This window comes from Euleptes europaea, chromosome 1, assembly GCF_029931775.1.
Source record: "Euleptes europaea isolate rEulEur1 chromosome 1, rEulEur1.hap1, whole genome shotgun sequence".
In the NCBI taxonomy this organism is placed as follows: Eukaryota; Metazoa; Chordata; class Lepidosauria; order Squamata; family Sphaerodactylidae; genus Euleptes; species Euleptes europaea.
The window spans coordinates 14,421,179-14,435,957 of record NC_079312.1 but is presented as its reverse complement, the minus strand read 5'-3'; the positions used below and the strand labels follow the sequence as shown (position 1 = coordinate 14,435,957).

Here is a 14,779-nt window from a genome sequence, read left to right as displayed (position 1 = left end):
CACAGGTGCTACCAGATTTCCTTTAAAGTAGAGCTATTGAGCCTGGGACATTCTGAAAGGTATTAAATGCAGTGACCCCGCCTTTCTTAGAAGTCCTTGGAGAAGACTTCTCAGACTGCATGTTCCTTTTTTTCTTTTCCTTTCTCTCATGAACTTGTCTTTTTAACCAGTTGTATCTTACCTGGAAACAACCTTGGATGTTCCTGAGTTCGATTCTCATGGCAGGATAGGGTCCCTCTCTCTATTTCTATACCCCATTAATAATTTTATAAACCTCTATTATATCTCCCCCGGCTGTCTTTTCTCTGAGGTGAAAAGCCCCAGAACCTTCAGCTGTTCCTCATGGGAAATGTCCTTGAACACCTTAATCCTCTTGGTTGCCCACGTCTGCATAAGGGGAGGCTTGAAGAGCCAGCGTTTCAAGTCGTAGGTATTGAAACTTTTCAATACCTTGAATATTACTTTGCACCCTTCAGACTGTCCCATCAGTCAACGGAGCTCATTTGGTGGGCACCTGAGACAGGGCCTTTTTGGAGGCAGCCCCACCATTACAGAACAATCTCCCCAGGGAGATGTGCTGGGCCCCCTCAGTGTCAACCTTCAAGAGGCAGTTGACAGTTTTGTTTAAGACTGCATTTGACTGATTTAGTTTTTTAATCTATTGGCAGTTCTAACGAGTTTTACAATTGTGACCTTTTATGTGTTCTTGAAAGTGTTGTTTTTATTTTGTTTTTTAAAATCATTCTGTTTGTGAAGGGAAGGCACCCCGAAAGTGCCTTGGGGAAAGCACTCATGGTGCTTTGAGGGAAGACGCATACAGTGTCTTGAGTTCCAGAGATCAATCTGAATTGCCCCAGTGATCTCTGTTTTATTAAGGAATATTACAGTGGATAGCAAAGGTCAGTCAGTGATCAAACAATGGAACTTAGGCAAGGCATACCACAATTAATGATTAATGAGATCAAGGCATAGAGAAGACAATGACACATTCCACCTTGTAGCCAGCATCCTTTGAGCAAACATAGAATGATGAGATTACCCGAAGCTAATCCCTTTAAGGTTACTGAGGTAAGGAGGTCACTATACAGTCAGTGAACTTTGGCCAGGAGCATCTCAGAGACCCAGAATTTATTATGACCAATATTTCAATATGGCAAGAATCAGGGTTCTGTGGAACCAATATTAACATGGCGAGGGTATGCCCTGCCAGTAATAATTAATTAAGTTTCATAAATCCCTACATGTTTGTATTGTAAGCTGTCTTGAGTTCTGTAAGGGCTGATAAACGTTTTAAATAAATAATAAATAAAATCAGAACCACAGATGGGTACAAATCAGATCTTAAACATGGAAGTCCCTTGGCCTGGCAAGCCTAGCCATGGCCCCAATCTAAATTGGGCCCTGGGGCACTTGTGGAGTTAAATTGCCCACAGCTATCATGTGGAAACACAAACCTGACTAATGGTAAAGTTGCTGCTTTCTAATGCCTTTGGGCTTTCTTCCTTTCCCTCTGTCCACTAGCAACCTATCAGGATTCTTTATCCTGACAGCCAGTGGTTAGGAGTGGTGGACTTTGTGGACTCTAATCTGGAGAACTGGATTGGATTCCCCACTTCTCCACATAAACCCGCTGGGTGACCTTGGGCCAGTCACAGTTCTCTTGGAACTCTCTCAGCCCATGCAGAGGCCGGCCATGGGCAAACCACCCCCAAATGTCTCTTGCCTTGAAAACCCTGTGGGGTCACCTTAAGCCAGCGGTGACTTTACTGCACGCATGCACATGCACACACCCCTCCACAAAGGAGAACCAAAGCGCTTCCGCAGCATCGCACAATGATAGTTCTATCAGCTGAGAATTGTTTAACCTTTCCTTACAGTAGGGCAGATTCTTCATTGCCACCCTATGGGCTTGGCCCTTTGGCAGAGAGGCGTTGTTGTTTTTTGGCAAGGGAGCAAGAATTCTGGGTAGGGTTGCCAATCTCTAGGTTGTGATATATAAATTACACCTCTATACCTAAGGTAGTTGTACAAAAACAGTATAGGTTACACACAAAAATCTTTAAATATGAATATCTGTATTATAGTCGCAACAAAATAAATTCCTTCGAACAAAGCTCAGTTCTATAGTATATTCACTGGTACAAGATCCACAGAGATCTTCTTCATGAAGCCACACAGTTGTAAAGGAGAGTCCAGATCTGGATCGCTTCACCAAATGACATAAGCTCCAAAAAACCTTTCATGAACGAGTGGTAATGATTTCTTCATTAAGCACAGCGCATACAGCAAATCTAGATACTCCACCGTTTCGACAGCGGACCTCCTTACAATGTGTCATTGCATCAGCTTAATATTTACATCCTTATTTACATGCCGAATTGCATTTCATATTAGAAAGAAGACGAGTGCAGTGTGAGGCGAAATATTTCATCCCTGGATGTCTCCCGGAATTACAACTGACCTCCAGGTGACAAAGATCAGTTCCCCCTGGAGAAAACGGCTCCTTTCGTAGGTGCAGTCTATGACGTTGCATCCTGGTGGCGTCCCCCCCTCCCCAAACCCCGCCCTCAGGCTCCACCCCCCAAAATCTCCAACTTCCCAACCTGGAGGCGGACAGGCCTAATGGGTAGGGTTGCCAACCACCAGGTGGTAGCTGGAGATCTCCTGCCAAGCAATAGAAATCCGTTCCCCTGGAGAAAATGGCCACCTTGGCAACTGGACCCTATGGCATTAAAGTCCCTCGCCTCTCCAAACCCCGCCCTCCTCAGGCTCCACCCCCCCAAAATCTACCAACCTGGAGCTGGCAACTCTACTAATGGGTGGCCCTTGATGAACTTGGTTGGCAGCAGGACAGCCAGAGAGAAGTCCTGCAGTCACATACTGTGCGCTCAGTTTATGACAACTAGGGGATGGCCGCTTGATGGTATCGCTTTCAGAAGGGAATGAGACAGACTGGTGGAGGTGGCAAGATCCATGGCTGGGTATTAGTATTGTTTGCTAGGTAGAACCTCCATGTTCAGGGGCAGTCTACCGTTTGGGTGCTGGGGGCAACTCTGTCGGCTGGCCGTTGTCTCCATCTTCTGGGGGGGGCTTCCTAGATGCATCTGGCTGGCCACAGGAAGGTGCTGGATGAGGCAGGGCGTTTGGTTTGATCCGGCGGAGCTCTGCTCTTCTTCTGAAAGGCACGCAAGGGGGCTTGTAGCTTAAAAATAGGGTTCAGTGCCGCCCCCCACCCCTTCCAAAAAGCTTTCTGTGAATCTTTAAAGCCTTCTCCCGAATTCCTCAGGGTGTGGGGATGAAGCCCAGCCACGTGAAAACCCCTGGAAGCAGAGAAACAAGAAAGGGGGGACAGGAAGGATCCTGGAAAGAGCAGAGGCCTTTTCTTCCACTGCGGCCTTTTGTCCTCCCGGCCGTGAACTACAGTTCCCAAAAGCCCTTGCGAGGGAGGGAGAGAGAAAGGGCTGCACCCCCTCCCCCCCAAAAAAGGAGGGGGCGGAGAGTGTGGGCGTGTCTTAGGGGTTGGGCGCTTCCTGGAGCGGAGAGGAAAGCGGAGCCACGTGGTTGGGGGCCTCCCTTCATTTCTCCTGGGAGGGTCGCTGGAGACGCTCTCGGGTAGCTCTTTTTCCCCAGGCTGGAGGAGGAATTTGGTGTTTGCAGGACAGGTGGGCTTATGGTTCCTTCAAGAGATGCTGGGCACCAAGGGGGCGGGCGGAGAGAATTGTGCATGGACTTAGGGAGCTCCTGGGAGGGGGGAGGAGAGAGAGAAAGAGCAAGGAGGGGGCTTCCAGGGAAAGGTCCTGCCACATGGACGGGCGATCTCCGAAACACCGGGGTGTGTGTGTGTGTGTGTGAATATGTCCGCTCTGGGTGGTTCCTTGGTTTATTTTTCACTCTTCCGGTTGCCCATGAGAAGCCGGGCTCAGCAGGTAGGTCAGGAGCCATAATACTCCAGAAAAAGAGCGAGCAGAAATGGCCCCCCAGTCCTAAAGGTCCCCTTTCTCGGCTCTTTCCCTTCCTGAGATCCCTTCCTAATAACTGCAGGCAGGCAGCCTCTCCCTCCTCCTTCGCCCCCCCCCCCTCCGTCTCTCTCTCTCTGCTTTGCAGCCCATCTCTGCTGGGTCCCCCAGGCAGGGCTGCCAACTTCCGGGTGGGGTCTGGGGATTTCCCACCGTCACAGCTGAACTCCATGGAGGTCCCTCCCCTGGCCCCACCCTCACATCGCCAGGAATTTGCTAAGCCAGACTGGGCGCCCCCATCCCAGCATGGTGGTGTGGTTAAGAGCGGTGGTTTGGAGCGGTGGACTCTGATCTGGAGAACTGGGTTTGATTCCCCACTCCTCCACGTGAGCGGTGGCGGCTAATCTGGTGAACTGGATTTGTTTCCCTATTTCTACGCAGGAAGCCAGCTGGGTGACCTTGGGCTAGTCACAGCTCTCTCAGCCCCACCCACCTCACAGGGTGTCTGTTGTGGGGAGGATGAGGTGATTGTAAGCCGGATTGGGTCTCCCTTAAGTGGTAGAGAAAGTCGGCATATAAAAACCAACTCTTCTTCTTCCCCAGTCCTTGACCTGCCCCGGGCTGAAAAGCCTGCACCGGGATGTAGCTCGGCAGGCTGTGGGCAGGGCCTCCGGTGATGGGATGCCTCTCCAAGCCAAGAGTTCCCTCACCACCGAAAACTATCTCAGGAATCTCTCCCTTGAGCTGTTAACTTTCCTACAGCCCAAAACATGTGTTGTGTGGAGGCACATGCCAGCCACTGAGGCCCTCCCAGAGTGTGAATTCGAACTTGGATCTACCTAGTCTTGACACACTGACCGCTATGCTACATTGGCTGTTAGTCGCGTACACGCTCTGTTTCTGTGAGGCCAAATCACATCACACAGGTTAAGAATCAAAGCTAAAAGACTTCAGCAGAAATGCAGCAGATTTGAAGTTGTGTAATGGGAGGGGGGAGATCCTGTGCTCCATCCAGTACACAGGGGCGTTTAAAAATATTTATAATGGAATTGTTAAACAATATTTTTGTGGGTACAGAAACAGTCAGCCTGTGTCAATTTACGTTTAATTCCACGCAAGTTTTAAGCAAAGTGGACCCAAGAGGAGTCTGGTTAGGCACGCTTTTCTGAATGCGTATCGCTTAGAGTATTGTTCCAAGATGGCACCCCTCTGGTTTCCCAGATTACGTATTATTTGTGGGTTACTCTTCAGGGTCAGAAAAGACCCGTTTAATTTTTCTTGCCATTAGTTTGATTTATTCTATCTTTTTCCCCCAAATGACCTGTATATGGGATTCTGCTTTCTTGTGTGAATACTCAGGAGCAGCGAGAGATGATGAACAGGAAAAATCCTCTTTCAGGGGCCCCCACGTCCTTTGTGGAGGTGGCCGTGTTCTTCACGGAGGAGGAATGGGCTCTTCTGGATCCGTCCCAAAGAGCTCTGTACTGGGAAGTCATGCAGGAGAATTATGAGACTGCGGCCTCTCTGGGTAAGGATCTTGTCCCTTTTATCCTGTCTGCAGGAGAGGAATCATGTGCAACAAATCCAGGCCATCAGTAATAAGAAATCTCATCACTCTGGTTTTGAGGGTTGTGAGTTACCAGTAGAAAGTCTTCGAGGTGAAAAGGGATTAGTTTGTCAGGAGTGTGAATTATAGAGACCTGTGGAAGTATCAGACCTTTGCTGCAGTTTCTCTGGTTGGGGAGCCAAACGTATTGAGGCATAACACCAGGGATTCCCAACTTTTTTGAGCCTGCGGGCAAATGTGGGATTCTGACGTGGCATGGTGAGCGCAGCAACCAAATGGCTGCCACAAGGTGTCAGCCGATGCCAAGGACCCCACGGGCACCATGTTGCGGACCCCAGCATTCCATAGTGGAAACCTAACAACACCTTCCCAGGGTAAGCCCCACTGAGTAGACCTGAGTAGGATTCTGAGTAGACATCCTTATTAGGGGTTGCCAGGTCCACCAGGTAACCAAGTTGCAGCAAAGTGCTGTATTTATATATTGTAAACCCATCTGAGAGATTTTTTTTAGGCAGACACTATTAAAGACCTAACAACCCATAACGTCTGGTTGATGGTTAATATTTACCCCAGAGTTTTTCCTGAATAAGCTACTTGTCTGGTATTTGTTCCTAGTAATGTTTGCATTGTGTCTGCATCAAGCTGGAAGCAAAGATCCTGGCGGCTGTTTGAATAGCCCCCTGTCCCCCAAAGCCTAGGTGTATTCTCAACATCATATATATTCTTGGAAAGTCTAAATCTCTTCATGTTGTCTTCTGTTCTCTTTGAAGGACTTTGGGTTCCGGGACCATTCCTTGATTTGCAGCTCCATCCAAGAAACATGCAGTTTCTCCAAAGCTCTGAAGAATCGGGCAAGTGTGCTGGTTTCCCGCTGTCACCAGCAGTCATTTCCTTTTGGTTCATTTCCTTTGTCCAGAAATAACTCTTTGATGGGCTTCTTCCTTCTGAAACTGCACATCTAGGTTTCTAAAACCCTTTGCTGAAAATGCATAATTTCTGCAAATGCAGCTGTGCAGATTTACTACGGAACATGAAAGACAGACCCTGGGAGGGAGAAAGGGCTGACCTGGAAGAAGAAAACTTCCTTTTGCTCTATTGCAGCAAGATACAAAGCTATCGAGGATGCATTACTGTCAGGTAAAGGGGGACAGCCTTACAGTGAAAGGGATGTTTAAGTTTATTTTGCAGGATTTTTTTTTCTGTAGGCACTTCCATGTATTCACATTTTATCTAGAATCATAGAGTTGGAAGGTACCACCAGGGTCATCTAGTCCAACCCCCTGCACAATGCAGGAAATTCACAACTACCTCCCCCACACTTCCTCAGTGACCCCCACTACATGCCCAGAAGATGACTACAAAATCACACAAGGTTGAAAGAGACCACAAGGGCCTTCCAATCCAACCCCCCCCCCCCCGCGCCATGTAGGGTCCCACAATTAAAGCACTCCCGACAGGTGGCCGCCCAGCCTCTGCTTAAAGACCTTCAAAGGCAAGGACTCCACCACCCTCCGATGCAGTGCGTTCCACCATCAAACAGCCCTCACCGTCAGGAAGTTCTTCCTAATGTTTAGGTAGAATTGCTTTTCTATTAGTTTAGATCCATTACTCCATGTCCTTGTCTCTGGAGCAACAGAGAACAAGCTAGTTCCCTCATCAACATGACATCCCTTCAAATATTTAAACATGGCTATCATGTCAGCCCTCAACCTTCTCTTCAGACTAAACAAACTCAACTCCCCAAGTCTCTCCTCATAGGGCATGGATTACAGACCTCTGATCATTCTTGTCGCCCTCCTTTGGACACGCTCCAACTTGTTAACATCCTTCTTAAATTGTGGAGCCCCAAACTGGACACAGTATTCCAAGTGTGGTCTGACCAATGCAGAATACAGTGGTAGTATGACTTCCCTTGATCTAGACACAATACTCCTATTGTTGCAGCCCAGAATTGCATTGGCCTTCTTAGCCGCCATATCACACTGTTGACTCATGTTCAGTTTGTGGTCCACTAAGACTCCCAGATCTCTTTCACATGTACTGTTGTCAGGCCAACTCTCTTCCAGCCTGTACCTGTGTCTAATCAGGGACACAGTGCATGTAAAAGGTGCCCTGTTCCCATTGTGGCACTTCTCATGGGTGAAACCCCCAGAAAAGTGGCCAAGTCAGGGGCAAAGTGAACATGACAGCAAATGTACAACTGCTCCTAGAAACAGCCATCGCAGGTCTGGTTCCTTCCTCCTCCCCTTCTTTGATGATCTCAGCCTATTTTGATTCAGCCAGGAAGGATCTCTCCTGCTCTCTGTTTTCCTGTTCTGGCATGATGTTGCCACTGTTCCACTTTTCTAACAGTTCTCTTGTTTTCTTAACTGTAAATACTTTTTGGTTAATAAATTAGTTTTTATTTTTCACTCTGCCAGGGGCCTCCCTGTAAGCAGTCGGACCCCTCCTCCCAATAAGGGGCTCCACGAAGGCACTGGGGGGCCAAAGACTGGCATGAGAGCTGATGACTGCTCCACACAAAATGGATGCCTCTCCGAGAGTTTTGGGATCCATCTTGTGTGTCAAGCCTGGGCAGGAAGGCGGTCAACCGCTGAATTTTTCCCCTGGCCCGGAAGGTGTGCCTGGCTGGACAATGGGGCTAATTAATCCCCATTGTGTCACCCTGAGGAGATTTAATCAGCCCTCCCAACAGTCCAATACTTACCCCATCTGCACCCATCCCTGCAGTCAGATACACGTAGATTTGGTGGTGCTCGTTGGAATATTGATTTTTAGGGGATGCCTTTGAAAACGGCGCTAAATTGAGCAGGAAGACTACTGTCAGGGTCAGGATCCAGGGATGGTATCAACCTAGTGCTGAAAGAACTGTCCTAAGTGCCTGTTCGGGTCACAATTCAAAATGTAGGTTTGTACCTATAAGGGCGTAAATGGTTTGGGGCTAGGTTCCTTAAAAAAACCCACCTCCCCACCCCTCCTGTCCGGCCCGCCAGTTAAGCTCCTTCTCACATGCTCTGCCCTGCCTTCCGAGGTGGGGGAGGTGAGGGCCAGAGACAGGCCTTTTTCAGGGATGGCAACGTGCCTGTGGGAGGCCCTTCCCCTTGTGGTTTGCCCGGTGCCTACGCTACCTTTAAGTTCTCTTTACCCCGGCCAGCGTGGTGTAGTGGTTAAGAGCGGGTGTTTGGAGCAATGAACTCTGATACAGAGAACCCGATTTGATTCCCCACATGAGCAGCGGAGGCTAATCTGGTGAACTGGGTTGGTTTCCCCACACCTACACATGAAGCTAGGTGGGTGACCTTGGGCAAGTCACAGCTCTCTCAGCCTCACCTACCTCACAAGGTGTTTGTTGTGGGGAGGGGAAGCAAAGGTGATTGTTAGCCAGTTTGATTCTTCCTTAAGTGGTAGAGAAAGTTTGCATATAAAAACCAACTCTTCTCCTTTTATTTGTTTGTTTGTTTATTGCACTTCTAGCCCCCCCACCAGCCAAAACCAAGCTCAGGGCGGGTAACAACAGTAAAATCACAAGTTGCGTATATATATATACATGCCATAACCAAGCGGGCAGGCTCCCCCCATTAGAGTACACTAGTTTGTTAAGAGGGAAGGGGTGGGGGAATAGGGAGACCAGCATTAATGCCACCTGTGGCTGTCCTCAGTTGTAGGCCTGGTGGAATAGCTCTGTCTTACAGGCCTTGCAGAACTCTTTCAGGTGCCGCAGGGCCGTGATGTTACAAGGCAGAGCATTCCATCAGGGCGAAGAAAACCCTGGCTCTTGTTGAGGACAGCCGCATACTCTTAGGGCCAAGGACCACCAGCAAGTTGTTATCAGCAGGATACAGCGTTCTTCGGGGGGGTGTACCAGGAGAGGCGGCCCCAAAGATACGAGGGTCCCAGACCGTGTAATGCTTTAAAGGTCACAACCACCACCTTAATCCTGATCCGATACTCCATCTGGAGCCAGTGAAGTTGACAGAGCACTGGCTGTATATGTTCATGGAAAGAGGCCCCCATAAGGACCCTCGCTTGCCACATTCTGTACCAGCTGGAGCCTTTGGTTCAGTCTCAGTAGCCCTACGTAGAGTGAGTTACAGTAATCCAGCCTAGACGGTTTAAATCATTGTGTTATAGTCTACCTTTAGCCAGAAGAATGTTTAAATTCCATGTTCAGCTGCTCCGTGTTTTGTTGGTTTGATCCTCTACCTGTGTTTTTGAGGGCTGTTTTTAAGATCTATGTTTTTTGTTATGTTCCATTGTATAAGCTTCTTTGGGGAGGTTCCCTAGGGTGGCGGCATATGAATTTTCTCAATAAATACATTCATTTGCAAATGTATGCCTCCTGTAGAGGCAGAAAAAGGCTGGCCTCCTTCCATGTCCCAAGGGACAAGAATCTCCTTAAACTACGGCTAAAAGACTGGATAACCTTATCAAATACACGTTTACTGGAGCTTGAAGGCTTTAATAATATTAGTGGATGGCATGGCTATTTATGGTATGACAAAATTAAGATACAAGCATCATTTAGGAATCATATAATCAGGTCCTCTCTACTGCGTATCTGGATGAAATATAAACATATTTTGGAACCAACAACTCCGATGTGGATTTCACCGCAAGAAATGCTAACACTACGTCCACTTAGACTGGACAAATTTATAATTTACCAGGAATTAATTAATTGGGAGGGGAAAAATGTTCATTAAAGGAATTTCAATTTCTCAAAGAGGATTTACAATGGTTGCAATATTGTCAGATTAAATCAGTTTTTGTACAAGATATGAAAAATGGATTTTCTAAAGAAAAGTCCCCTTTCCACAAGATGTTACTAGAAAACAATCTGAAACTGATCTCTAAAATGTACAATCTACTTTTAACATTATATTGTGAGCAGGAGATAATTAAACCAACTATGATTGATTGGGCTCAAAATATCGGACATGATATTGCTTTTAATAAATGGGAAAGACTTTGGTCAAAAGATTTGAAAGGAATAAACGCGCAATCAATTCGAGAAAACATTTATAAAATGATGTATAGATGGCATTTAACACCTAAGAAGATGGCAAAGATATATAAAGTAACATCCCCTAAATGTTGGAAATGTAATACGGAAATTGGTTCCTTTTACCATATGTGGTGGACTTGTGATAAAGCTAAAGATTTTTGGGATATGATATACAATGAACTGAGACTAATAGTACAAAAAAATATACCCAAAACACCAGAAATGATGCTATTAAGTATGATACCTGACGACTTGCTAATACAAAGAACTTTTTTGATCTATGCTACAACAGCTGCGAGACTGCTTTATGCAGCAAAATGGAAGGGGGCAGAAATTCCTGAGAAAAAAGACTGGATTGGGAAAATGTTTGAATTGGTGGAAATGGCAAAACTTACAGCCATTTTAAATGAAAAAGACAATGTTCGATTTTTAGGGGAATGGGAGGATTGGATGAAATATTGTGAATATGAATTAAAACTGGGAAAAATTGAAGAATACTTATTAATCTGATCTAGAAGACACAATTAATATTAAGAGTTATAATCATTTATATTAATAGAAGATGTTTTATGAAAGTTAAATGAATTTATGATAGTTAAGATCAGACCAATTACGATGGGATGAATATTTTATTAAGAGGCGGAGAGAGGTGATGGGGAAGCCATAAATTTTCCTCTAATTTGTTTTTTTTTGTTATGAATTCAAGAAATTATAACAACATAGAGTTAGAATTTTGAATTTCATATTGCTTTTATTGTTTACTATCATGGAAAATTTGTATTATAAAAACCAATAAAATTATTATTAAAAAAAAAGAATCTCCTTAAACTAGGAGCACGAAGGCACAAGGATTGAGCTGCCATGGAGTCCTTTCAGCAAGAGCCCAGTGGCCACTCCAATACAGAGAAGCAGTTCCTCTTTTGTCTACCCTTCTGGTCCCTTCTGTCCCCCACTTCCTCTCCCTGTCTTTTGCTCTTGCTGTATTTACTTTTCCCGGCCTCCAGTTCCCATCGGGAAAAATACCACTTGGTAATGATAGCTCATGTTAATTGGTCTTTGTTTCCTGAGGCTCTTATTTGATTTTGCTCTCTTTTCCAGCAGCAGATACTGAAAGACAGGGGCAACTAGGAAGGGTGTCTTCAGAATGAGACGAGGATCTGGAGGTGGTGGAACCTTGGGATGGAGACGGACCTCGGAGGCAACTGAGAAGAAAATGGGAAGGAAAACAGAAGCGGAGGAAGGAGTTGGTTGACTGTCAGGGCAGGAACATCTATGACATACCAGCCCAAAGCAAAATACAAAGAGAAAAGGGAAGGAATAAGTGTCCCACGAAAGGGAAAAGGATCAGCTGCATCTCCAGCATTAAGATGGAACAGAAGATCCATACAGGGAACAAAACATGTGGCTGCTTGGAGTGTGGAAAGAGCTTCTTTCAGAATAGCCGCCTAACTGATGATCAAAGGGTTCACACAGGCAAAAAGCCACATAAATGCTTGGAGTGTGGGAAGAGCTTCAATTGGAAGAGCAGGCTTACTTTACACCAGAAAATTCACACAGGGGAGAAGCCATATAAATGCTTGGAGTGTGGGAAGAACTTCCGTCAGAATGGTAGCCTTACTTTACATCAGAAAACTCACACAGGGGAGAAGCCATATAAATGCTTGGAGTGTGGGAAGAACTTCAGTCGGAAGTCCCGCCTTACTTTACACCAGAAAATTCACACAGGGGAGAAGCCATATAAATGCTTGGAGTGTGGAAAAAACTTCGGTCAGAATGGTAGCCTTACTTTGCACCAGAAAATTCACACAGGGGAGAAGCCATATAAATGCTTGGAATGTGGGAAGAACTTCAGTCAGAAGGCCAACCTTTCTTTACACCAGAAAATTCACACAGGGGAGAAGCCATATAAATGCTTGGAGTGTGGGAAGAGCTTCTTTCGTGGCGGCGACCTCACTAAACATCAAAGGATACACACAAGAGAGGAGCCATATACATGCCTGGAATGCGGGAAGAGCTTCTGCCTGAAGCACCACCTTACTTTGCACCAGAAAATTCACACAGGGGCGAAGCCATATAAATGCATGGAGTGTGGGAAGAACTTCAGTCGAAAGGACAGCCTTACTTTACACCAGAAAATTCACACAGGGGAGAAGCCACCTAAATGCTTGGAGTGTGAGAAGAGCTTCTCAACTAAAAAGTGCCTTACTTTACATCAGAGAGTTCACACAGGGGAGAAGCCATATAAATGCTGGCAATGTGGGAAAAGCTTCAGTCAAAAAGACAACCTTACTATACATCAACGTGTTCATACTGGGGAGAAGCCATATGAATGCTTGGAATGTGGGAAGAGCTTCATTTGTAAGAGCAATCTCAATAAACATGTAAGGATTCACACAGGGGAGAAGCCATATAAATGCATAGAGTGTGGGAAAAGCTTCAGCCAGAGCATATCCCTGTCATCACATCTCCTGCTTCACAGAAATGAGAAACCGTATCAGTGTTCAGAATGTGAGAAGAGCTTCAGACTGAGATACCAACTTTCTTTACATCAACGCTTTCACACTGGGGAGAAGCCATATACATGCTTGGAGTGTGGGAAGAGCTTCAGTTGCAAGAGCCACCTTACTTCACACCAACACATTCACACTGGGGTGAAGCCATATACCTGCTTGGAGTGTGGGAAGAACTTCTCCTGGAAGAAAAACCTTACTTTACACCAGAAAATTCACACCGGGGAGAAGCCATATACATGCTTGGAGTGTGGGAAGAACTTCTCCTGGAAGAAAAGCTTTACTTTACACCAGAAAATTCACACCGGGGAGAAGCCATATAAATGCTTGGAGTGTGGGACGAACTTCAGTCGGAAGTCCCACCTTACTTCACACCAGAAAATTCACACAGGGGAGAAGCCATATAAATGCTTGGAGTGTGGGAAGAACTTCAGTCGGAAGGACAGCCTTACTTTGCACCAGAAAATTCACACAGGGGAGAAGCCATATAAATGCTTGGAGTGTGGGAAGAACTTCAGTCAGAAGTACAGCCTTACTTTACACCAGAGAATTCACACAGGGGAGAAGCCATATAAATGCTTGGAGTGTGGGAAGAACTTCAGTTGCAAGAGCCACCTTACTTCACATCAACGCATTCACACTGGGGTGAAGCCATAAACATGCTTGGAGTGTGGGAAGAGCTTTTCTCATAGTATCAGTCTCACTAGACATCAAAGGATTTACACCAGGGGGGAAACATCTCATTGAGGTGTTCACACAGCAGAGAAGCCGTCTCAATGCTGAGACTGAAGCAAGGCTTTGCTCCTATATCTAGAGTACTGTACTTAGGAAGGCTCTTGCATAGTTATTACACAGATGCTTTTTTGATTCCCAATCAGTGAATTACAGCATGAAATGGGAGAGATTTTTCTAGCTGTCTTTCATGCTTAAATAAGAAGTGACATTAATGATATCACTGATAGATATTCAATGCTGTTCTTAATGTATTGTTTTAATGCTGAATTGTTTGAATGTTTTGATGTTTGCTTTCTTGGAAACCCTATGTGGGTGGAAAGACAGCCCTATGGGCACAATTGGTATTCTGACAAACATGATGGGTGCAGCAACAAAATGGCTGCTGCAGGGAGAGGAGCCACCACAAAATTATTGCCATGGCTTCACTTCAGTAACACAGTGCAGATCCTTGTGCTGTGATGGCAGCTGCTGCCAAAGCAACATTTGATGAAATCTGCTCAGCTCTTCAAATCTCCAATAGTAAATCAGAAGCCTTTCTGGGCAAAAGCGCTACCTGGCCCCACCCACTTCCTAAAAACGCTTGAGGGGTGCCAGTAAATGGGTCGGTGGGTTCCATGGCACCCACTGGCACTATGTTGAGGGCCCCTATTTTAAATAAATATTCAAACAAGGAGCCCATTTTTCGGTGCACACCTGAGAAATCACTCCCTGCAAATCACTCCAAACTGCAGCTGTAACTGGGAAGACATTGTGGTTATTAGACAAGAAACTGTAGAAAGTTTTTTCAAATGGTGTGTCTTCTTTATTATAGAGCCTGTCTCATATTAAATTCATATTGGATGTTCACTTGAACTCTTATGCTCTATGAAACTTTATTTTATAATATAAAAGAGTAAAAATCATTCCCCGCTCCCTGTGTTTCTTCGTCAGAAGACTGAGAATGCCATCTGCCTGGAAGGGGTCACACATAGAGCAGGGAGGCATGCAGAGATATAACAGGCAGCTG

At 45.9% G+C, this 14,779-nt stretch overlaps 1 protein-coding gene across 1 annotated transcript; it reads left to right on the top strand.

Moving 5' to 3' along the window:
* The first annotated feature begins 6,645 nt into the window (after window positions 1-6,645).
* Window positions 6,646-13,695, top strand: LOC130493808 (zinc finger protein ZFP2-like). The gene is made up of 4 exons (XM_056867405.1): window positions 6,646-6,660; window positions 12,133-12,487; window positions 12,740-12,979; window positions 13,232-13,695. Exons 1-4 carry the CDS (start codon window positions 6,646-6,648, stop codon window positions 13,693-13,695), a joined length of 1,074 nt encoding a protein of 357 aa, XP_056723383.1.
* The last annotated feature ends 1,084 nt before the right edge of the window (window positions 13,696-14,779 follow it).

What these genes read in the sequence shown, in the direction of transcription:
- LOC130493808 (XM_056867405.1), top strand. An exon ending in TGGCGGCGACCTCACTAAAC is followed by an intron (nt 12,488 to 12,739) that starts ATCAAAGGATAC and finishes GCCTTACTTTAC; the next exon opens with ATCAGAGAGTTCACACAGGG. An exon ending in AAGCTTCAGCCAGAGCATAT is followed by an intron (nt 12,980 to 13,231) that starts CCCTGTCATCAC and finishes CCTGGAAGAAAA; the next exon opens with ACCTTACTTTACACCAGAAA.